Raw genomic sequence first — 25,657 nt, forward strand, 5'->3', positions numbered from 1 at the left:
GGATCTACTTCTCTCTCTCTCTCTCTCTCTCTCTCTCTCTCTCTCTCTATATATATATATATATATATGTTTATTTCATAAAATACAATTCAAAGAAGTGATTTAAAGGGAAAGAGTTTCCTTTCTCTTAATTAATCAATTAGAATGAAATACTTTGTTAGCTTTGGTACAATCCCAAGAGAAGGGGTGAATTGGGTATTTAAAGTTTTTCCTTAGGTTTTACTAGACATTTATAATATTACACAACATAGAGTCTATCAATATAACTGAGTTCAGTCAACCAAATATAACATCCTTAGGCATTTCGGTATTTTTCTTCTTATAAAGTTACCCCTATTCATATAATAAAAAACACTAAGATTATGGGGGGTCATTTTCATGTAATATTGTAGGTATTATGGTCAATCTAAGGCCTTAGAGCATATAATTATTACAGACTCTTGAACTTAAATTATTACAGACCCAATAATATTACAACAAATGATATATATATATATATATATATATATGTCGGGTGTTCATAATTCTTCAAGTTGCTGCATGCTATCAATGTGATCTAGTTTGTATGATCCTGTACACAAACTTGAAAGTCATCAAATACAAAGAGTATTTGTCATTATCAAGATCAGGAATGACCTATAAACTCAATGATTTTGTGTTGCGTGTCCCATTATAAAGTAACAAAATGAATGATTGTGCTCTGATTTGATAATTACCTTAATGCCAAAACAAATTTATAATATTTTTAGCTAATATTTGTTAAGTAATCGCTCTTGTATAAAAATGATCCTGACTTGGAGTTTGAAATGTTTCACGTCGAAAATGATCAAGAAGCTTGAAGAGATTATAAGGAGTGGTTTTTTTTTTTTTTTTTTTTTGGGGTTTATAACCCCCCTCCCAAAAAAAAAAAAAAATCTTAGTTCCACCAACGTCAACAGTGTTGGGGGTTCTAGATTTGAAATTATGTAGAAAATAAAAATTTTTGAATGTGAAATTTTATGGATGAATGAATGAAAATGAAAAGTCCCAAAACTATGTTTCTATAGGCAACATAAAGAAAATTAATGCTTGGGACGGGGCCTCAGGGACAGCAAGTAAGCAGTGCAGTAGCAAAATAATAATAATAATAATAATAATAATAATAATAATAGATAAAGGTAACACGATTTTAGTTCATAGTTGCGATAGTAGTTTAAAAAAATTCTGGCGTGGGGCGCACACAACCTCCAAAGGCTCAGCCCTGGCCATAGTCGTGGCAAAATTACAGCTCATGTCCACCTCCTGCCCAACCTTTTCCCACTCGAAACACTGAATCACTGTACCCAATGCCAATGAAACTATCCGCATGCCGATGCCAGCTCCCGGAGATGCCCTCCGCCCCACTCCAAAAGGAATAAATTTGAACCCTTCTCTGTCCCCCTCAGTGCCCTCAAACCTCTCTGGCTTGAACTTTTCGGGCTCCTCCCATACTTTGGGATCTCTGTGAAGAGCCCAAACATTCACCAACAGAACTGTTCGTCGCGGTATGTCGTATCCTCCGAGTGTGCAACCACCAGATGAAAAATGGGGAAGTAATAGCGGCCCGACAGGATATAATCTAAGAGTCTCATATACTATGCAACGGAGATAAGGAAGTTTGGAAAGGTCCAACTCGTCAATTAAGCGCTCATGTTCGACATGGTTATCAATCTCCGCTCGCACCTTCTCTAATACCTTTGGGTGATCCAGTAGAAGAGACATTGCCCACTCTAAAGTAATGGCTGATTTATCAGTTCCTGCAACAAACATAAGCTGGACCACATATGCTAGTCAATGCTAGAATGAAAACATCAACGCCTTCCTGGTAAGTGTGCAAGCAAAGTGTTAAAAAATAACGTCGAAGCGTTTGCTACCTAGCTCTTACCGCTATTATGCTTTTGATGAGATTGTCTGAATATAATTCAGGTTCAGATTCTTGGAGGGACAATAGATTTTCAATCACTGTCATCTTCTTTCCGCTTTCCATATTGGGAGTGCAATTGAATGAATTAGATGCTTTCTTTTGTCGAACCTCATCTATCAAATTCTGCAGAAATTCATCTCTGTTCCTACAAATCTTGACCATATTCTTCTCCAATCCTTTGTACCCAACCCATCTCAATATTGGCAGGAAGTCACACATATTCATTGACAGGGACGGAAGGAAAGTCTCTCTGAGTTCTTGCTGTTGAATTATGGCTCATTCTAGAAGCCTACCAATTCCATTGAAGTCTTCAATGGTGGGCTATTTTTTCAAAGGTAGGTGATTAGTGGTTGTAATAGTGGTATTTCCTAACCTATATAAACCCATCACCTCCATTTGTATTCTAATCCCCAAAATTGCCTACTTCTCTCTTAGGCACATTCTCTCTTCTCTCTCTCATTTTGTAATATTTCTACAATAGAGAAATATTGATTGATAGTGTCCGAGGACGTAGGCACAATTAGCCGAACCTCATTAATTCTGGTGTTCTTCCTTTCATCTATTCAGTAGTTAACTTTTGTCGGGTATAGTTGTAGTAATATATTGTGTTAATTACATGTCTAAGGAAAATTCTGTCTAAGAAAGAGAGATTTAAGCGGTCCGTTGTGACCCCCCACTTCCCTCGGAATTTACCTGGTGTAATTTTGCACAATTATTCACTCTCTATTTACCTGTACAATTGTAACTGTGGTAAAGTTAGGTGGAACAATCTCTAGTTTCACAACAATTGGTATCAGAGCCAAAGTTATTCTTAGTATGCTCTGTGGTTGCAGCTTAGTCTGATCTTCCACATCAGAAAAGTTTTCCTTGGGCTATTGGCATTCCGCATCGGCAACTATTGAATAGCATTTATGGTAGAGATGGCAGATAGTGCAAAAGCATCCACATCAAACTCGTCTATTTTGGCAAGAACTACTGTGACAAATGCCAGATTTGCAGTGGAGATTTTTTACGGCACCGGTCATTTTGGTATGTGGCAAAGTGAGGTTCTAGACGCTCTCTTTCAGCAAGGTCTAGACATTGCCATTGAAGAAGAGAAACCAGAAGATATTGAGAAGAAAGAATGGGGGACCATCAATCGGTTAGCATGTGGTACAATTCGGTCGTGTCTTTCAAGAGAACAGAAGTATGCATTCTGTAAGGAAACTTCTGCAAACAAGTTGTGGAAGGCACTGGAGGAAAAGTTTTTGAAGAAAAGCTCTCAAAACAAACTCCATATGAAGAAGAGACTATTTCGCTTCACTTATGTCTCGGGTACCACTATGAATGATCATATCACCAACTTTAATAGGTTGGTTACTGATCTAGTTAATCTGGATGAGACTTTTAAAGATGAAGACCTGGCTTTGATGTTGTTGGGATCCCTTCCTGAGGAGATTGAGTTTATTGAAACTACTCTACTCCATGGAAAGGATAAAGTGTCTCTTGGCGAGGTTTGTGCTGCTTTGTACAGCTATAAATTGAGGAAGAAGGACAAGCTTGAAAGCACAAATGGAGCCAACGAGGCTCTAGTAGTTCGAGGCCATTCACAAAGCCAGAATAGTAGAAAGAAAGAGAGATCCAAGTCAAGGTCCAGACCAAACAAAGATGAATGTGCCTTTTGTCGGGAAAAGGGACACTGGAAGAAAGACTGTCTGAAGCTAAAGAATAAAGGCAAACCTGATAAAGGAAAGGCCATCTCAAATGTGGCTGAGTACGAAGACGGGAGCTCAGATATTTCGCTTGCTGCTACGCCATCAACTAGTTCTTCGAGTATATAGCTACTAGATTCTGGGTGTAGCCATCATATGTGTCCCAATCAGGATTGGTTCTTTGATTTTAAAGAACTAGAAGGTGGAGTCGTCTACACAGCAAATGATGTCCCTTTTACCACACATGGGATTGGTTCAGTCCGCTTGAGGAATCAAGATGGATCAATCAAAATATTGACGGACGTTAGATATGTACCAAGTTTGATGAAGAATCTTATTTCTGTGGAAACCCTAGAATCAAAGGGATTCAAAGTAACAACAGAAAACGGAGTCATGAAGATCATCTCTGGTGCACTTGTGGTAATCAAGGGAATTCGGAAGAACAATAACTTGTATCACTATCAAGGTCGTACAGTTATTGGGACGGCAGCAACAGTTTCTTCTGATGATAAAGAAATAGAAGCAACTAGGTTATGACATATACGCTTGGGGCATACAGGTGAAAAATCCTTGGGAGTTCTTACAAATCAAGGATTATTAAAGGGAGCAAAGACTTGCAAGCTAGATTTCTGTGAACATTTCATCAAAGGGAAGCAAACAAGAGTGAAATTTGGTACTGCAATCCATAATACCAAGGGTATTTTGGATTATGTTCACTCTGATGTGTGGGGACCTTCCAATACAAATTCACTAGGAGGAAAACACTACTATGTGACCTTTGTTGACGATTTTTCTCGAAGAGTATGGGTGTATACTATGAAAACTAAGGATGAAGTGTTATGAGTCTTCCTCAAATGGAAAAATATGGTGGAAACTCAAACAAGCAGAAGGATCAAGCGCCTCCGTACAGATAATGGTGGAGAATATAGAAGTGATCCATTTCTTAAAGTCTGCGAAGATGAAGGTATTATACGACACTTCACAGTGAGAAGTACACCACAACAGAATGGAGTGACAGAACGTATGAATCGAACATTGTTGGAGAAGGTTCGGTGTATGTTATCTAATGCTGGGTTGGGTAGAGAATTTTGGGCTGAGGCTGTAACATATGCTTGCCACCTCATCAACCGCCTACCATCTACTGCTATTTGTGGTAAAATACCATTGGAGAAATGGTTTGGAAAGCCTGCTACAGATTATGATTCCTTACATGTATTCAGTTCCACTACCTACTATCATGTCAAGGAATCAAAGCTGGATCTGAGGGCAAAGAAAGCAATCTTTATGGGAATCACCTCTGGAGTAAAGGGATATCGTCTTTGGTGTCCATAAACAAAGAAAATAATCTTCAGCAGGGATGTTACCTTTAATGAATCCACTTTTTTAAAGGTGACAACAGAAAGTGTTGAGCAAAAAGATGGTGCTCCAAAATAGGTGGAGTTTGATAGAAGAATTGTTTACCCAAAAAATGAAGACTCGGTAGAAGAAGAGTCTCCTGTAGAAGAGGTTTCACCCCAAGAACCTCCACAGCAACATGAATCTATTGCATTGAGTAAGCCAAAGAGAAAAATTAGAAAGCCTGCTCGCTTTGTTGACATGGTGGCTTACGCATCTCCAATTGCAAACGATGATACTCCTGTTACTTACAATGAAGCAATCCAAAGTTCGGAAGAAGAAAAGTGGAGGGAAGCCATGAATGAAGAAATGCAGTCCCTTCATAAGAATCGAACATGGAAGCTTGTTAGTCTTCCGAAGGGAAAGAAGGCAATTGGGTGTAAATGGGTATATACAAAGAAAAATGGATTTCCTGACAAGAATAGTGTTCGCTACAAAGCAAGGTTGGTGGCTAAAGGCTATGCACAAATGGAGGGAATTGATTACAATGAGGTATTTTCTCCAGTAGTAAAACATTCCTCCATTAGAATCTTATTGGCTTTGGTAGCAAAATTGGATATGGAACTAGTTCAATTAGATATAAAAACTGTATTTTTACATGGAGACTTGGAAGAGGAAATTTACATGACTCAGCCAGGAGGTTTCAAAGTTGCTGGAAAATAAAATATGGTGTGCAAACTTGAAAAATCGTTGTATGGATTAAAGCAATTCCCAAGGCAGTGGTACAAACAATTTGACAAGTTTATGATGGGGCAAAAGTACAGAAGAAGCAAATATGATCACTGTGTGTATTTTTGCAAGCTACAAGATAAATCTTTCATATATCTTCTTCTTTATGTTGAAGATATATTGATAGCCTCCAAGAGTCAGACAGAAATTGAAAAACTAAAGGCTCGGTTGAATAGGGAGTTTGAGATGAAGGATCTAGGCGAAGCAAAGAAAATTCTCGGTATGGAGATAAGTAGAGAAAGGAAATTGGGGAGACTTTGTTTGACTCAAAAACAATATTTGAGGAAAGTACTGAAGCGTTTTGGTATGGATGAGAAGTCAAAACCTCTTAGTACTCCGCTTGCTCCTCATTTCAAGATAAATGCATCCATGTCTCCAAAAACTGAAGCAGAACGAGAATACATGTCAAAAGTACCATATTCAAGTGCTGTTGGTAGCTTGATGTATGCCATGGTGTGTACAAGGCCCGATATTTCACAAGCCGTTGGAGTTGTGAGCAGGTATATGCATGATCCTGGAAAGGAACATTGGCAAGTTGTGAAATGGATTCTACGATACATTTTGTATACGGTAGATGTTTGACTAATATTTAAGCAGGATAAGCAAGATGATCATAGTATTGTTGGATACTGTGATTTTGACTACGCTAGTGATTTGGATAAGCGTCGGTCAACTATTGGCTATGTTTTTACTCTTGCAAAAGCGCCAGTTAGTTGGAGGTCTACCTTACAGTCAACAGTTGCTTTGTCCACTACAGAGGCAGAGTATATGGCAGTCACAAAGCTTGTGAAAGAGGCAATTTGGCTTCAAGGATTGATGAAAGATTTGGGAATTGAACAGAAACACATCAAGGTGCATTGTGATAGCCAAAGTGCTATCCATCTAGCAAAGAACCAAGTCTACCATTCAAGGACAAAGCACATCGACGTTTGATATCACTTTGTTCGAGAAATTCTGGAAGAATGTGGAGTAGTAATCCAGAAGATTCGAACCACTGAGAATCCTGCTGATATGATGGCAAAAGTGGTGAGTATGATCAAGTTTCAACATTACTTGAACTTGATCAACATTGTTGAAAATTGAAATTTTTGCACTACAAGCGCGTTTGAAGACATTATGGAATCTATGAGAGATGTTAAGAGATGGAATTTCACCAAGGTGGAGATTTGTTGAATTATGGCTCATTCTAGAAGCCTACCATTGCCATTGAAGTCTTTAATGGTGGGCTATTTTTTCAAAGGTAGGTGATTAGTGGTTGTAATAGTGGTATTTCCTAACCTATATAAACCCATCACCTCAATTTGTATTCTAATCCCCAAAATTGTCTACTTCTCTCTTAGGCACATTCTCTCTTCTCTCTCTCATTTTGTAATATTTCTACAATAGAGAAATATTGATTGATAGTGTTTGAGGACGTAGGCACAATTAGCCGAATCTCGTTAATTCTGGTGTTCTTCCTTTCATCTATTCAGTAGTTAACTTTTGTCGGGTATAGTTGTAGTAATATATTGTGTTAATTACATGTCTAAGGAAAATTCTGTCTAGGAAAGAGGGATTTAAGCAGTCCGTTGTGACCCCCCACTTCTCTGGGAATTTACCTGGTGTAATTTTGCACAATTATTCACTCTCTATTTACCTGTACAATTGTAATTGGTGTAAAGTTAGGTGGAACAATATCTAGTTTCACAACACTTGCAGATGCTGCCTGATTCCCATATCGGTGGTTGCAGCCTTTCCTTCAATGCTGCGCTTTCCGGCAATTATCCTCATGAGAGCATTGAACTTAGAAGGGAGAAAAAAATACCTCAGCTCCACCTTTTGGCTTCCACTCTTTGAGACTTCATAAAGTCGGCGAAGAAAGTCACGAACTTCTTCTTTACGGATGGCAGAAAATTTCTGCGACGAAGTCTTCGCCAAAGGTGACCATATGAAGCAAATGCGAGGGACGTATAATCGTAACTAAGGACATCCCCAGCAAGATATTGCGACCGGTTTGCAAGTATTATGTCGTTTTTGGTGAAGCACTCCTCAACAGCAGAGGGAGAAGACACGACGACGATAGGCAGGACACCGAGCCGGAGATTTAGTATGGGACCGTATCGGAGTGATAGTCTCTCGAGTGCTACGTGGAGTGGGTTCTTAATGAGGTGAAGGTGGCCAATTATTGGAAGAGCAAATGGGGTCGGTGGTGAAATTCGGCGAGGACGAAGTTGAAGTCGAAAAATGAGAAGTGACAAGAAGAGAGCAAGTTAACAGTATAAGATATCCATGGTGTAGTAGAATGTGTTAGTGCCCTGGGAGAGTGTGTGTGGTGGCAGTAGGAAGCTAAGGGGCCGGGAGAGTTATCCTAACAATTGAGGTGCAAGTAGTGAGCCACTTATATATGCATATTGACAAGTATTATTCAAACATCACCAAGAAATCAAGGATCCCTCCAGTTGAGCAGGTTGCGACTTGCGAATGATATTAGATGGGTCATATGCCAAACTGTGATGTAACATGGTTGAAACTAAAAGCCTAAACCTACTTGAAGACGTGTAACATCTCAACCCAAGTGAATAAAAAATTGAAGCCCACCATATTCATTTTTTTCCTGGCCGAATGACGGCTAGGTAAGGTGAATAGGGTAGAGGGTAGGATTGCAATATGTGGATTGACAATATAAACAAAGACCATCATCCAGACTTCTACCATATACACCTCAAAGTGTGTCTATCACAGACACAGCGTGCGCACCCTCTTAGTCACCATTGATTTTAAATTTCAATGGCCTGCCTATCTCTCTAGGTTTGTAGGGTACAATTTTCCGAAATGAAATAGACAACTTTTGCTTGAAGACATAAACATCTTTAAGTAATATGAAAATTAAACTTGTGAATTCATTGCCACATTGTGAAATTGCTAAGGACGTGCCCTCTGGCTATACCACCAGAGCAATAGTGACTCCATGAAAACTTTGAAGTTAACGCCTACTGAGTATACTACAGGAATATCTGCTGAAACTCGAGGGAATTGGAAAATGCAAGCTTGTGAAATGATAGCACCGCCCTCCCTTGTTTGGCTTTGAGACTGTGTCAGACATATTTTCGCCTGATACTAAAGAGCCAAACAAACCACCAAAACATGGAATATCTGAGATTTTTTTTAGGAAAATATTTAAAATAAAATACAATAAACACAAGGTAGGAATAGATATGTTTATAAAAATGAACATAATCGACTATTAAAATGTCAATTTTTATTAAAAGAATTAAAATATTAAAAGTGATTAGTTATTTTTCCTTTTTTTAAAAAAATAAATAAATAAGGAGAGCGGCATTCCCATTTATTTATTGATATGATATCACTTTTAGCGGATAAATACTGTAGTTACAAGATAAGCATTGAGAGATTATAGATAAAAAATTAAAAACTTTCCAAAAACAACACCAACAACCAACTAAAACAAGACTACAAATCCAAATAAAGTTAAATAAAAAAAAATCTAAACAAACTTATCAAAAATAAAAATAATAAAATAAAATAAAATCAAAAAATCTAAACCTACCAAACAAAAATCAAGAGGTTAAACTAATGACAAAAGGAAGTGAGACTCAACCTATTCATCTAAAGGATACATTTCAGAGAACATGATAAAAATGTTGTTTTTCGTAGATTACATTATTTTCCATTTCTCATTCTTTAACGAGAAAATCAGTCACACTATTACTTTCCCTATATTGATGGATCACCATGAAATTTACTTCTTTTAGTTCCGCCACGAGGTCCTCCCAAAAATCATAAAGATATCATAAGGTACATCTACCCTTTTGAAGCTAATCAACAACAATTCACGAGTCACTTTTAATAATCACATTAAAATAATGAAGTCATTTGCATAAATAAATTCTTTCCAAAATTGCTTTTAATTCCACACTATTGTTCATATCATTGCCAAAATAGCTTGAAAAAATTGCTTTCACCATGCCATGGCAGTCTTGAATAATTTTTCCACCTCTTGAAGTATCTAGATTGCCCCTATAGCTGCCATCACAATTAAGTTTTATCCACCCTACTAGGGATTTAACCCATGAAATATTTGTTCCAAGCTTGGCGCAAACTCTCTAATTCTGAATTTGAAACTCTTTCAAAATCGTAATGTCTGATATCTTCAATTTTCGAAAATAATTAAAGCTCTCAACTAAAGAACTAACCCAGTATCGAACACTTCTCCATGTCTGATCTGCACTTTGATAAACTCTTTCCATTCTCGTTTTGCATTTTCGATTCCAGACGCACCACATAATCAAATAGGGAACCAAACCGATTAAAATACCTTTAATAAATAATTTTCGAGCATAGTGGAACAAGTTTGCAATTCAGTTTTTCTAGGGAGTTGGAAAGGAATCCCTAACACCACACTAGCCCAACACCAAACCTCTGAAGTCATCTCGCCTAAAAAAAGAATGTGATCAGTGTTTTCCTGGTTTCTCTACACGCAACAATCACTAACTGAAGCCATCGATATTCCTTTGGCCTGAATTCTATCATCTACTGACAAACATCTAAACTAGGCTTTCCATAAACACATTGAGATTCTTCTAGGTAATAAAGAATAGTAAAACCAGTCATTCCACTCAAAATTATCACTTCTGCTCCTCACTGCCTCCCATGCCGTTTTTGTAAAGAACTTGTCATCAGGGGCAGACTTCCAAATGAATATAACCTAACCACTTTTACCAGCTGGCACATTATGCAAGATTTCCATTATTTTGTCAGCCTAAACCAATTCCATTAATAAATCAGAGTTTCAGTTGTTATTCAACCAACAATCCTTAATACATAGTTTCTTGTTCGAAAAATCCTTAGTATGCACTACTAACGGGCCTGATGTAAGCAACCTATCGAACCAAAAAGAAGAATTCCCACCTCTCACCAAAATTTTAACATCATCCATAACTTCCAGAACGGTGGCCATCATTGATTTCAAGAACTGAGTCATTTGGCCTCCCTTTCCTTATTAATAAACACTACAAAAAAATCAGGGTATTAGTGACGAATTTATGAGTATTAGTGACGTTTTTAAAATAGTTGCTATATATACCGTTACTACTAACTTTTAGTGATGAATTAAAAATCTTGTCACTAATAATGGAGTATTAGTGACGGATCATAACCATCACTAAATCTCTAATATCGTCACTATAAATTCAAGAACGGCTCAACTCAAATTCATTATGAATAGTAAGGTATTAGTGACGAATTACATTAAGCATTAGTAGGATTCAAATTCGTGACTAATAGTAGCATTAGTGATGAATTTGTAATTCGTGACTAATAGTATGACATTAGTGAATGATTTAAATTCGTCACTAATACTAGCCATTAGTGACGAATTTGTTATTTGTCACTAATTGTACAGTATTAGTAACGAATATGTAATTCGTCACTAATGCCTATTATTAGTGACGAATTTGAATCTTTCACTAATAATTAAAAAATTTTAAAAACCTTTAATACTAATTTTGTTTAATCATCAATTCCTATATATCTGTAATTACATTTTCGAATACATAAACTGAAACCATAATTACTACAAAATTTGTAAATCATTCAAAATTTCGAATTCAAATACAAATTCAATTAAATTAAAGAAATAACATATGTTCATATGACAAAAAAATTTTCAAAATATTCAAAATTCAAATACAAATACTAGTACAAATTCAAATTAAAATACAAAAATTTCATTTGTTCAAATGACAATAAAAATTGCAAAGATATCGTCAAAAGTTGCATCTGACGTTGACTGTAGTGCACACATGGTATCGTGCTGATATTATAACAGCCGCGAACTCTACAAATTAAGAGTCATTAAGAAAAATTAGTATACAAATGGAGAGCTGGCGCTCAGCATAATTAGGAAAAATAATTATATGATATAACAAATTCGCAAAGATTTCATAATCATGCACATTACACAATTTATATGATAGTAATATCAATAATGAAAAAAATAATGTCAGTATTTAAAGCTAAACACTGAGTTCACATATTTCCATTGAGTTGCACAGTTGAAAGGTAGCCTATAAAATTGAAGGGATGAAAGGGTCTTTGAATAACCATGAGAAGATACACACACAATTATACTTGCAACTACTTATATATATATATTATGTGTAATTACCTTTTAATTTTTTGAAAGGTAAAACCGAGTGAATTCATTAATAAACAAAGCTCAAGTCAGAGACCTGAGGATACAAAAGTGCAAGAAGACCTAAAATAGGAAACCAATTAGGCAATAAAAATAGTGAGCAACCAACAAATCAACAGAAGAACTGAAGAGAACACCAATAATAAAAAATGCCAAAGCAACTGAATCAACCACGGAGAATTTGATAATGTTCATTAACCATACATGTAATTATTATCTTAAGATTGAGACACCTTTAGTTTAAGTCTTTTAGGCATGTTTAGTCATGAAAATTAGCTTATTATTTTTTTCTATGATGGTGTTTAAGATCTTTTAAATAGTTGATTAATTTTTTAGGACACGAGGTTTGTTAGAATTGGTGTGATCCCAAGAGGGGGGGGGGTGTGAATTGGGTTTTAAAAACTTTTTGGCTAATTTAAACAATTCGCTGATTCACCACAGTATCATATCCCATTCAACATGTATACGTGTATGAAAAGCGAGTTTAACAATAAAAGCAAACATACACTTGTACAGTATCTTATTTAAATCAAACGTGTGCATGAGAATAATTTCGACATTAAATAAACATTCATACACATGCTGAAATTAAAGTGCAGGAATTTAAATAAGATAGAAAGAGCGATACTGGATTTTTTATCGAGGTTCGGCCAAACCAGCCTACATCCCCACCTTGGGCTTACCCCCAAGGATTCCACTATACCTGCTCACTTAACCGGGCGGAGTAAAAGCCTTTTACATCATCTCCTTGCGGGGCGAGGAAAACCCCATTTCATTACTAGGCTGAGCCAAACTAGTCTCACTTGCGGGGCTAAGACTCCCCAGTTCAATTCCGGGCTGAACCGAACCGATCTCACTTACGGGGCTGAGACTCCCTAGTTCAATTAACGGGCTGAACCAAACCGTTACATGAAAACCATTTTTGTACATAAAATATGCTTCTAAAATACAAGCAGAGATGTACACAATAAGCTCAGTAAAAGTATGCACTCCAATGATATGAAATAATGCTCAAGAGAGTAAGGGTGCTTGACTATATTTAAACCCTAATAAAAAAAATTTCTCCAAAAAGGTATTTCAATAATAATATAGGAGAACCTAAGGTTTTGCTCTTTTAATGATTTTGCACAAATGCAATGTGTATGAAAAATGTGTATTAAGTTCTCCTACAAAGATTTATATATGCAAGTTAGAAATATTTGGATAATCTAGGAGTTAAGTTCAATAAAATGTTTGTGTAATAAATAACTTCTCCCAAAAGATATTTATCAAGGAAATAATTCGAGAGAACACCTAAGCAATATTCTCAGAAATGTTTTTCAAGTATTTGATGCCTAGTGAGAATATGTGCAAATGAAATGCCCTAAATAAAATACTCTCCTTAAAGAAGATTTTGAAATAAATACATGAAAGAGAGTTGGAGAGATTTGAGTAAAAAAATATTTGACCCCAAAAGAGTGATTTAAACAAAAAAAAAAAAAAGCATTTTGGGGGAACTTTGATTAACCAAGGATTAGAGAGAAATTTAGAGTTAATCAAAGTTACTAATTTGGAGTAATGAAGGGGTATTTATAAAGTTTATGAGAAATATGACCATTGGGGACACGACGGTTATTTTAGAAAAAGATTAGTGACGTTTAATTAAAATTAACCTCATTTTAAAAAGTTAATCGTGGTAAAAATTTGGACCAACCCGAGAGCACCGGTCGACCAGAAGACTTTCGGTCGATCGAAGTTCATATGGCTCGGCCGACCAGGCCAAATTTGAACTTTAGGTTCGGTCGACCAGGAATGACGATTTTTTTCCAAATTAGCGCGGTTCGGTCGATTAGGGTGAAAATGAACTAACTGGTCGGTCAACCGAAAGAGGCGATTTTTCAAAATAGTGAGTTTCGGTCGACCAAGACATTTTGAACTTAGAAGTTCGGTCGACCAGGTTGTTAGGGCATCTCCCGAGGACCCTCGGTCGACCAAAGCATTAGAGTACATTTTGAGCTCGGTCGACCAGGTAGTCAAAAAGTTGACTCCCTAGGAGGTTTGGTTGACCGGGGTCAAATGAACTACATAAGCTTGACTGGACTGTGGTCAAACTGTTAACCTGGTCCGGGTTCGATCGATTGAGGACTTTTGAACAAGAACGGTCGGTCGACCAAGTGTGCACATTTTGTGCATTTCAATCCTGTTTTAGACAACAAACACCCTATTCAAATGACTAACATATATAAGTGTATGGGTGAGTGTCCTAGGGTCATTTCTAGATCCTTTTGAAGACACCGAAAAAATCCGGTGTCGGTCGACCGAAGGTCGATCAAAGTTTTCGTAAACTTTGTTTGATCCTAAAACTATTCCAAAAACTTTGTATGATTTTAGTCTTTTTAGAAAAAGGTTTTTGGTGAGATGTGCTAGTCCCTAGGGTCTATCTACGATCGTTCTGAACATTCAAACACATCATGCAGATGCATGCATTATTACAGACCAGAGATATAAAATTAAATGCAATTACAAATTAAAAACAAATTTCTTCGTCTTTTTGCTTTTCTAACTTCATGGAATGCGGTTGATCGTATAGTATTTAAGTCCTGCAAGCTTTCATCGTCGTTTCCTTATGTGTGTGTTAAATTAATGGACCTGTTCACATGTTAAATACACACATAAGAAACATGTGTTTCGTCAGCATCAAAATAGGGATCGGACTCAAAAAGTCAACAAGGTTAGTCTGTCCTTCTACCATAATCTCCAATTAAATAAATTTATGTCTAATATTTGAGTCCTCTGTTGCCCTTTTGATAAGCTCAGGTGCTTACGAGCAGGTTTTAATTACGTCTTTAAAAATTTCATGAATTAATTATTTAATTTGTATTCTTCTTAATCAGTTTGTGTAATGACCTGAAGAATAATGGTATTTAAATATTAAAAAGAAAGGACAATGGAGTTAGGATAAGAAGGCGGTAGCAGCCTTCATTGATGAATGCTTTGCGTTTGTCGATGACGCGGTATATTGGACTCGTCGACGAGGGTGTGATTCTTTGATGAGAAAATACTGAGAGGGGTTTTGGGTGACTCTGAATTTCGTCGACGAGAAGAGAGTTCATCGACGAGTTGTCTTCATGACCTCGTCAACGAGGTGACGTGGCTCGTCTACAAGGGCTAGTATATAAATAGTGTTACACTCCATTTTCAGCCGAATTTCTAGCATAAAATCTTCCTCTCTCTCCCATTTCGGTTTCCTAACCTTCTCTCTAGTTTTTAGGGTCCGTTCTTTGCCGGATTGAAGATCTGAAGCCTACACGACACTCTTAGGGAAGTTCTCTGCATATCTTCTGGAGTGGATCGTCGGTGGGTCGAGTTTGGAATTCATCCCAAATTCAGGGTAAGACTTTCTACTCAATATTTGACTTCTTAACAGTTGTAAAAAGCATAGTACGCGTAGAAATGCTAAAATTTAGTTTTGGGAAATGTCATTTTCAGGGTGTCGAACGGGGAACCCTGCGGGTGTGGGACTTTTTATTTTAGGGGCTTTTCAAGAATCAGGTAAGGGGATAAACTAAGTTAGTTATTTTATGAAAATGTATGTATGTTATTACAACATCTGATTTCAGGAAAATAAATATATTTATATATGCTTATTGTTTGGGAAATACTGCTATAAAAGATAATATGTTTAAATATGTATGAAACCTATTTCATGTGGCATAAGTATAAATTATAATGAAATACGGTTTTCTAGGAATATGATAAAGATATGGATTTTTATAATGAAAAACCGGCATATGGGTCGAGATTTTTATATGTATGCCTGTGTACGGGCCGATCTATGGATATGATTTGCAGGCCTACGGGCCGAACTATGGATATGATTTGCCAGCATACGAGCCGAACTATGGATATGTTTGCCGACGTACGGGCCAAGTTATGGACATGATTTGCCAGCGTATGGGCTGAGTTATGGATATGATTTGCCGGCGTACTGACCGAACTATGGTAAAATATGAGATACCGGCGTACGAGCCGATGATTTTTACGATATATGTAAATATACAAAATGATGCGATCATATTGGTTTAGGAACTAATAGTATGAAATATCAATATATCACAGTTTGATTATATGCTATATGTTATCAGAACTTAGTTGGGCTTGGTTTAGGCTAGCTCTTACATGGTGCCGATGCTATGTGTTCATGATTTATCATGATATTTGTGTTAACGTTGCTATATGGAGTGGTGTGAGGTTGGATGGTCGATGTGGTTTTAAGAAGTGTGAGCGCCCCTGGTATACAGACTAGGTCTGGAAGACTCATTGAACTTATAGGTTGTACTTTTGACTTGGCAGTGGTCAGCCAACCATTGTCAGGTCCCGCCTTCAGGTCACACAACCCACTCATGTGGGGGTAATACATGACAACAACCAGCTAACCTACTAGGATTGTTTTCGTATTATATTATAGGAGATGAATTATGTTTATGGAAATCCTGTATGATCTGCCATGATATAAGAATATATGTTTCCCATATATGATACAGACATTTATACTAATATGTTTATGTATGATTATATATAGAACACGGAAATACTCATGTTGCCACAAACTAGTATTAGTTTATTTCCCTTACTGAGAGGTGTCTCACCCCAAAATATTATAAACATTTCAGGAGCTCCTAATAGGAGAGCGGGTAAAGCTCCGCTGATTTAGTACTGTTGATTTGCCCTCTCTGAAGGGTAAGTTTTGATACAACCGGTTTGATTTTGTGAAAAATGTCCCTAGGACTTTCTTTTGGGATGTATATACCTAAATATAATGGATGTAATAACTCTGGTAATGAGATGGATGATCTTGTGATTATAATATTATGATTTTATGTTTCATGTTGCTTAGGCTTCCGTTATGTGTTTCTATTTTATCCCTGGTACACACGGGTTTAGGTTGATTATGATCTGCTGGATCTACTATACTGATTTGTTTTATTTAAGGAAAAAAATAGTGTGAAAATTAAGCAGGTCGTTAAAGTTTGCCATCCTTTGAATTGAAAGAGTTTTTTGGAGAAATCAGATAAGTTGAATAGAAGGGAAAATATGCATATATGACTTAAAATAGGAGAGGACTTAGAATAGGAGTCATGTTTCATTACATGATCCTCCTTTTAGATGGATGCATTTTAAAAAATTTTAAAGGGAATTGAGAAAAATGAAAGGAAATGAAAGAATAAGTTACTCATAATTTAGGAGAAAATGATAATCAAGGAAGAACAATGATTTACTTGAAGATCAAAAGATTAGAGTTTTAAAGATGTCTCTTTGTAAGTACTTCATGTAAACTTCAATATAAACTGAATTGAAGCTCTTATAAAAAAAAAATAAAATAAGAAACACATTTTTAAAATACCTTAAAATATGTTTTTAAATCAAAGTAACAAAGGTCTCAAATGAAGAAAAGTTTTCAAAGCAAATAAGGAAAATTCTGAGAGCCAGGTGATTGCCAAATTTGAAAAGAATTAAACTTAGGAGGCAGTAGGGTCCCAAACGACTGTCTGAACATTATCAGACGCCTAGGTGAAGAATTAAACTTGTAAGGCAGTAGGGTCCCAGGCGACTGCCTGAACCTTGTCAGGCGTCTGGGTGGTTAATCCAGACAACTGCCCGTGTTTTGGCAGGCGACTGCCAATCTTCTGGTTGTTTTTTTTTCACTATGACTGGCGAATGCCAGGTCATGGCAGGCTACTGCCACTCGATTAGACTTTTAAAACCTCAATAGGAAGATTTTTTAAATATATTTCTTGGGCACTACTCTTTTGGAAAACTTGATGTTTACTCAACAAGGCTCCCCCTCACAGTATGCATAAATAAAAAGAGTAAGCACTCTATGTCTCAATATAAGCATATTCAAATGAAAACTTCTAGAACATTTCAAGTTTAAAACCCTTTAAGCTTAGTTCAGTTTGCATTTAGCTTTGAAAATGACATTTAAACAAATTTTCAATTATTATGAGCCATATGCTACAAGTGTATGGCAAAGCTCAGAGACTCAGCTCCTAAGTATCGATTTGATACTTATGATTATTGTGAGCCAAAAACAAGTCATTTATGCTTTAAACACTTGTTACACAGTAAAATCTAAGCTAAACTTTTAAGCCAAAAGTTGGGTGAGCATATCAAGGATGAAAAGTTAAGAATTTTTCTAAACAATCTCCCCCATTTGACATCATCAAAAGGTGTGAGGAACAAGAATAATCATTTGCTTCAAAAACTCCCCCTTTTGACATTAAAACTAGCTCAGACAAAATGAATCACTTATACTTATTTTATATCAATTCAATTGAGTTCTCAATACCAGTATAAGCAACCATTTGAATCCTTAGTAAATTCTAGAGCATAATACTGTACCAAATGGTGTCCATGAACCATATTTTTATGGAGCCAAATAAGTTATATATAATTTGCATCATTTTTAGGAAAGGCTTAACAACCAAGACACAATGAGTTTCATACATATGCATCATAACACTTTTAAGACAATTTCTCCTAGGATGAAGCTTAAGTTTCCATGAATGTTATCATGCATGCATTTATGCAATTTATATTAATAATGAGTTTATTTACTCATTCATCATTTATCATCCTACATAATACCACTCAACCAACATACAACAACCTAATAACAACTACTCAGCATGCAATTTTCATTGTGACTAATCCTTTCATCAATTAGCATGCAACATCCTAATGTCAACTACTCAACATGCAGTTCCCAATACATCATTAACTTGTCAGCACACAATCAACTGCCTATTGTCATTCAGTTGCTTGCATATGATGATCCAACCAGCATGCATTATCCAGTAGTCAATCAGCATGCACTAATTTATCCAGCATGCAAAAGATCCATGAAGCATGTATACTCCAAAATATAAACGTTATACTACAATACTCCACAAGCAGCATAATGACATATACGTTTTTGTATAGTAATCTTTTGTTTTTATTTCCAAGAGGTTTCATCAATGTTTCTTTGAAGAGCAAGGTCTAAAGCATGAGCGTGTACTACGCAAGTTGTTTGATAATGTGAGGTTGTTGTATGGATAGTACTATTTGGGGAGTTTAGTTCTATGTCGTAACCTTAAGGCCAACAAATATAAGGTGTGTTGTTATGAACGGAAAACGATATGAGTTTCCAAGAGAGTGCTGGAATTGTCCTAATTGTCATATGCAACGAATTCAATTGGAAATCGTAGTGATTACTCCAGTGATATTGGGCAATCCTTTTCTACAATGGATAATCATGCTATTCTAATTGCCTCATGGTAGCATGGAAGGGCTCAAGAAGATTTATGGATTCACAAGTATCTATACTAGTTTATGAGACCGTAATCTATTCTATGTTGCACCTACTAAACTTCTAGTCGATTAAATGAGCCGTGCAATATTTTTCCCAATTTGGGTTCTTCTATGCAGTTCGAGGGACTTTGTATGAAATCGTAACCCATTGACAAAGCAACCACTGTAGCTGTTAACTCGTTGATAGGGGCAACATGCCAACGTGGTCAAATCTTCCGTTAGTTCCTTATTGTAATACATGACTTTCATCTATTAAATAAGCAGGAGTTTAGAAGAATAAACTGTCAATAGTGAAAACATACATTGCTTCTCACTCAAGCAATATTTGTTACTTACACGACTCCTAATCCAATTGATAAATTCCTTCTTATGTCTTTCATCAACATTCCGTTCATTTTGGGTCAGGAGTTTAGCAATATGTTCGCTATATGCAATAGTAGTACGTGTTAATGTCAACTAAGTATATAATTATGTATATGTAAATACAATGCAAAGCAAGGAGGTTGGAACTATGTACTTGATATATGGAATAGTTTCATCACAATTATTGAGGACGTAAGCCTTTTGTAGCTCGTCCATATCAATGAAATCATAAACTCGTGCACCGAGAGGCCGAACATTATATCAAAATAAAGAGCTCCTGGGTTCTTCATCTTTGGCATTAATAGCATGAACGTCTGCATTTCGCTCCTCATGAGTGAACATTGTGTCAATATCATGTAGATACATTGAGCAAAATGCAATACTTTCATTGTCAATGTAGGCGTCAATGATTGAACCTTCTGATCGTGTCTTATTGTGAATGTAGCCCTTTAAAGTGGACAAGAACCTGTGCTTTTTACGTAGCATTATAGACTTGTAGACACAGTAAAGAAAAAAAAAATAAAAACAAGGAAATCACGTGACCATTATACAAGGATTTTATAATTTACCTTTCAATAGGATACATCCAAAGATATTGAACCAGTCCTTCAATTATGGCCTCCCTTGGTAAATGGATGGCTAGGTGGACCATCACATCGAAGAATGTTAGCAGAAATATTTTATCCAACTTGTATAATATGATCACGATGTCATCCTCTAACCATTCAAGTACGTTTACGCTCAATTTTTTTGAGCACAACTGTCGAAAAAAGATTCCCAGCTCATTCAACACTGAGCAAGCATCTTCAGTCAAGTGTCCACGAAGGAAAATGGGTAGAACCCGTTATAGAAGGACCTGACAGTCATGACTTTTCATTCCTAGAATTTCCCTTCCTACGTGTTTATGCATCGAGCTACGTTCGATGCATATCCATCGGGGAACTTCACTGATTTCAACAATTCGGAGAATTTATTCTTCTCATCCTTCGAAAATGAGTAGCAAGTTGATGGCATGAGAATTTTTTCCCCGTCTAAAACAGGTGCAACTCAGGTCGTATTCCTATATCTTTCATATCTTGACGAACATTTGTGGTGTCCTTTGTCTTCCCATTTATATCAAGCAATGTACCAATGACATTCTCACAAATATTCTTTTTGATGTGTATGAAATCCAAGTTGTGGCATAGTAGAATATCTTTCCAGTATGACAACTCAAAGAAGATGCTTCTCTTTGTCCAATTCAACTCTCACTTAGTGCGTTTTCTTTTTCTACTGGTCGGTGGTTTCCCAAATTTCACATTTTTGATCAATCTTTGTTGGTTTAATATCTCTTCCCCACTTATTCGCTTTGGCTGCGACCTTCGTTCAGGTTTTCCATTGAAGCTTCTGATGCTACGAGTCCTCCAAGGATGTCCAATTCGTAGAAAATGACGATGATACATAAAGCATAACTTGCGGCCATTCTTCAAGGATAAGGAACTAGCATCCTTATTACATAATGGGCATGCTAAGTAACCTTTTGTGCTCCAACCTGGCAAGTTGCCATAAGCGGGGAAATCAATAATTGTCCACAAGACTGTAGCATGCGTTTGAAATGTTGTCTCGGTTTCCATGTCGAATGTCTCCACTCCTTTTTTCCCATAATTCTTTCAACTCGTCAATTAACAGATGCAGGTAAACATCAATATTATTACCAGGTGCCCTCGATCCAAGAATGAGTAGAGACATATAAATGAAAGGTTCTTTCTTACATCGCCATGGTGGCATATTGTATGGCATCATCATAACTGGTCACATGCTACACGGGTTATTCATGTTACCGAAAGGATTGAACCCATCTGAAGCAAGGCCAAGTCTGATGTTGCAAGGATCACTAGCAAACCACGAATGCATTTTATCAAAATCGGCCCAAGCTTCAAAGTCCACTGGATGGCTAAGGGTGTTTCCATCTTGAAGACGTTTCTCTTGATGCCATCTCATATCTGTAGCAGTCCTTTTACACATATACAATCGTTGCAGCTGTGAGATTAATGGACAATAATCCAAAATTTTCTTGGGGATTTTTTATCCTTCTTCTGATTAGTTGTATACCTTGGTTCACCACATTCTGGGCACTCGTTCACATTTTCATGTTCACCATAAAAGAGTGCACAATCATACCTACACGCATGCATTAAAGTGTAACCGAGACCCAAATCACAAATGTACGTCTTCGCCTTATAAAAATACTTTGGAAGTGTTTCACCATCGAGAAATGCTGCCTTAATAAGGCTTAAATGCATGTTGAATGCACTCTGAGATAACCCATGCATTGTCCTTGCATGAAAAAACTTTATCAGAAACTCTAATTTTTTAATACTTTTTACAGTTTGGATATAGGGGCAGTCGTGTATCCCTCATAAGATTAGCAAATAGTTTACCGAGTCAATTCAACATACTAGCATCGCAAGGTACGGTACCTGCTGAAGTAGATTCATCACCAGTATGCGACATAGGCACATCGGTTGTGTCCATTGCAATCCCCCTTTGCAAGTCACCTAACATTTCAATTAACCCTTCCGAAAAGGTATCACCACCTACTATATTTTCCCCCCTCATCTTCATTGTTATCATCATCGCTCTGAACTATGTAATCTTCATTGTGGAACACCCACGTTGTGTACCTTTTCTCCATTCCAAAGTCTAATAAATGTGAATGGACCCAATCAATGTGTTTGAATGTTATGTTCTGGCATTTCTTACAAGGACACCTTATTCTACTGGCTTTGTTTGCACGACGACGCGCGAACTCTATGAAATCATATACCCCTTTAACGTATTCTGGAAAAAACCTACCCTGAGCGTTCATCCAACTCTTATCCATGTTTATTAATTACCCTATAACATGTTCAAGTAAATGGTGTTCATTACGTTCACGTAATTTTTATAACGCATGCATCGTGAATCCTATAATTAACCATCATACTATAAAGGGTACGGATCCTATCCCATTCAGGAATGTTGCATTTACATTGCGATCAATTACTTAAATTCCTTCGTCGTAGTCGTTATAAATTTCGGCAGCATCTCCCCATGTCTCTCCAAGTACACGAGATGGGGGGAAGTGAACATGTTGCTAGTTTTCCATCACTAACAAATTGTCATGACATCCCACTATGCACCCAGAGAACACCAGTAGAGATGCGCTCAAAATATATAATGAAAATTGACAAAGCGTGAACAAAGACAACAACGTAAATTCAACTTCTTGAATTGTCCACATTGGACAATCTAAGAATGGTTGAAATACAAACATTACTAATGGTAAGTGAAACAAATAATTAACATGTTCAAGTGATTATTAGTCAACATAGTATGACTAATAATCAATTGAAATATAACAATTGATTTGTCCCATATGTACGATTAGGAATGAATGTATAGTAACCGTTCTTGGAGGAGTCTAAGCTTCAATGAATACATGAAATGGCAGTAATTAATTTGAAATTTTACTTCATATGACATTTAGTTCTCGACCTTTCACTGTACACTTAAGATTGTTGTTATTAGCCAAGTCTTTTTGATTTTCAATTATCAGCCAAAGATCATCTCTTTTCTTACGAATTTCAACACGTGAGAGGCGCGAGTTAGAATGACTTTAAGTTTTAAATGATCATGCATAAATTTCTTTGTACATAGTTTTATTTATGGACAAACTTTAACGAAAATCTGGCAGCATGTCGTCTGTAAATTGAACATATCCCAAAAAATTCCTGCCCTAAAACTTGATAGATTATAGCAACATAGTACTATATGTATAATCATAACTCTTAGAATTGTATGATTCCTAACTCAAATCATAAATTCATAAAAAGGCATAAATCATTTCGAATGTATATGAATATCATAGAAGGATATCAAATAGATGAAACAAATCATATGAACATAAGATTTGGATAAGCCTCCCCTAAAACCCAACTTAAAACTTCTAGACATTTGCACAAAGGCCTTCTTTCGCCATTTATGTAAGTTTTGTCCACCAATAGAGAAGAAATAAGTTGAACTCTAGTCATATTCCTCAAAATTTAAATTTCAATAAGTTAATTTGCAATCATAAATTGAAACATTTTATGCTATAAATATATCTTGCATGTACTTGTCACCATCCACTACCCATCAAAGTTTTTGAGTCAAACAAATTTTTTGAGTCAAATGGAGGCAACTTGGCAGAATGTGATTGAGAGCTCTTATCAGTTTTTGTGGGTCATTTCGGAAAATGGGTTGAGGTCTTAAGGCTAAATCGCATTGCCATGGTATGGGTCAAAATTGAGAGTTTGGGAAACCATATGCTCTTTGTTAGTGATTCGTCCATTGTATGGGCAGTCGCTAAAACCCCAAAAATGGGGAATAAAATTTACTTTCCCAGATTTTATGGTGAGACTAAAAGCATTATTTTCTACTCTCTGAAAATAAAAAGGTATCACTGTTTTGGTTATGAAGTTTCTTTGGAGAATTTCTACGGTACAAGGAAGCAAAACAATTGTTGTTGGGTTAAGCCGAATGGGTTTTAGATTTTTTTGCAGAACAAAGTTTCAATAGCTTTTGTGGCAGCTGAATGGATTTTTTTTTTTTTTTTGGTGTCCATTGAATTTTATTTAATTGTTGCTAGAAAAGGGTGTAATTGTGAATGTTTTGAGGAAATTTAATATCATTCTATTCTAAATATGTTGTGAAGTTCTTTGTGTGCGCGTTGTGTAGAAAAAAATTGCTATCTTTGAACTAACTATTGAATTTCATGGTGAGCAAAATTTTAGAAATTTTGATTTTTGCTTTGGTTGTGATTTAGAAATTGGAAAAAAAATTTTTTTTTTTAAAAAGAGCATAAAAATTAAGGACTTGTTTAAAATTTCGAAAATGTTAGATAAACGAAAGAAAAATATGAAGAATTTATTTTTTCATTCTTTATTATCATAGAAAGTGAGATAGAAATTAAATACATGGCAGATAAATAAATAAGAATTTGATTTTACATATTATAAGTATTTTTCTTGTTTGAACATTTAAATCATATTAGAATACTTTTTATTTATAACAATATTTAATATTAAGAGAAAATATGATGAAAAATAAATTTCATTCTTATATTCCAAGAATTTGCTAAACCAAATTCTTGATCCAATGGATCCTAGCCTCCATCGCCTAAAATCGCTCACATTTTAATAAAAAAAAAAACCAACTGAGGTTGGGAGGTAGAGGACTCAAGCAGTGGCGCAGCTGGGGGTGCGGCTCCGAATGCAGTTGGAGGTGGGGTACCCAACGGCGACCAACTAGTTGGGTAGCGGCAGCGTGGCTGGGGCTGTGATTCTGAGTGCAGCCGGAGGCTGGGGACTCGATGGCGAGAGGCGGGTAGCGGCGGTGGCGGCTACGATACTTGCTGAAGGCAGCCGGAGGAGGAAGGAAAGGAGGGGAACGAAGGGAGGAGGGAAAGCCAGGGGATAGAAGGAAGAGGGAAAGGAGGGGAGGCATGTAGACGAGCGGGAAAGGAAAGGGAAAGGAGGGAAGAGAAGGAAGATCAGGCAAAGTTAATAAAAGGACTAGTAGTGAAGAATCCATAACTGTCACTACTAGTATGGCAATAGTGATGAACTAATAAATTCGTCACTAATACTCTGCAAACAAAATTATTATTATTTTAAATACGTGAAGTATTAGTGAAGGTCCTCAAATCCGTCACTAATACAAGGGAAATAGTGACAAATATCGATATTCGTAACTGATACTCAGAAATAAAAAAATTGAAATTATTTTAGAATACAGGAAGCATTAGTGACGGTTCTCAAATCCGTCACTAATACTGGGGCAATGACAACGAATATACAAATTCGTCACTAATACTCTAGAACAAAAATATTGAGATTATTTTTAAATACGGGAAGTATTAGTAGCGGTTTTCAAATTCGTCATTAATAATAGGCAAATAATGACAAATAAAGAAATTCGTCACTAATACTTTGAAAAAAAAAATTCTTATTT

The 25,657-nt window shown here is 36.3% G+C and overlaps 1 protein-coding gene across 1 annotated transcript; it reads right to left on the minus strand.

The window, feature by feature from the left end:
* Positions 1 to 1,173: 1,173 nt before the first annotated feature.
* Positions 1,174 to 25,150, minus strand: LOC131162752 (cytochrome P450 81C13-like). The gene is made up of 5 exons (XM_058119357.1): positions 24,938 to 25,150; positions 7,638 to 7,979; positions 7,450 to 7,587; positions 1,904 to 2,203; positions 1,174 to 1,791 (listed from the first exon to the last, which is right to left on the minus strand). The coding sequence occupies exons 1-5, from the start codon at positions 25,148 to 25,150 to the stop codon at positions 1,174 to 1,176; spliced, it is 1,611 nt and encodes a 536-aa protein (XP_057975340.1).
* Between the last annotated feature and the right edge of the window lie 507 nt (positions 25,151 to 25,657).

This window comes from Malania oleifera, chromosome 8, assembly GCF_029873635.1.
Source record: "Malania oleifera isolate guangnan ecotype guangnan chromosome 8, ASM2987363v1, whole genome shotgun sequence".
Lineage (NCBI taxonomy): Eukaryota > Viridiplantae > Streptophyta > Magnoliopsida > Santalales > Ximeniaceae > Malania > Malania oleifera.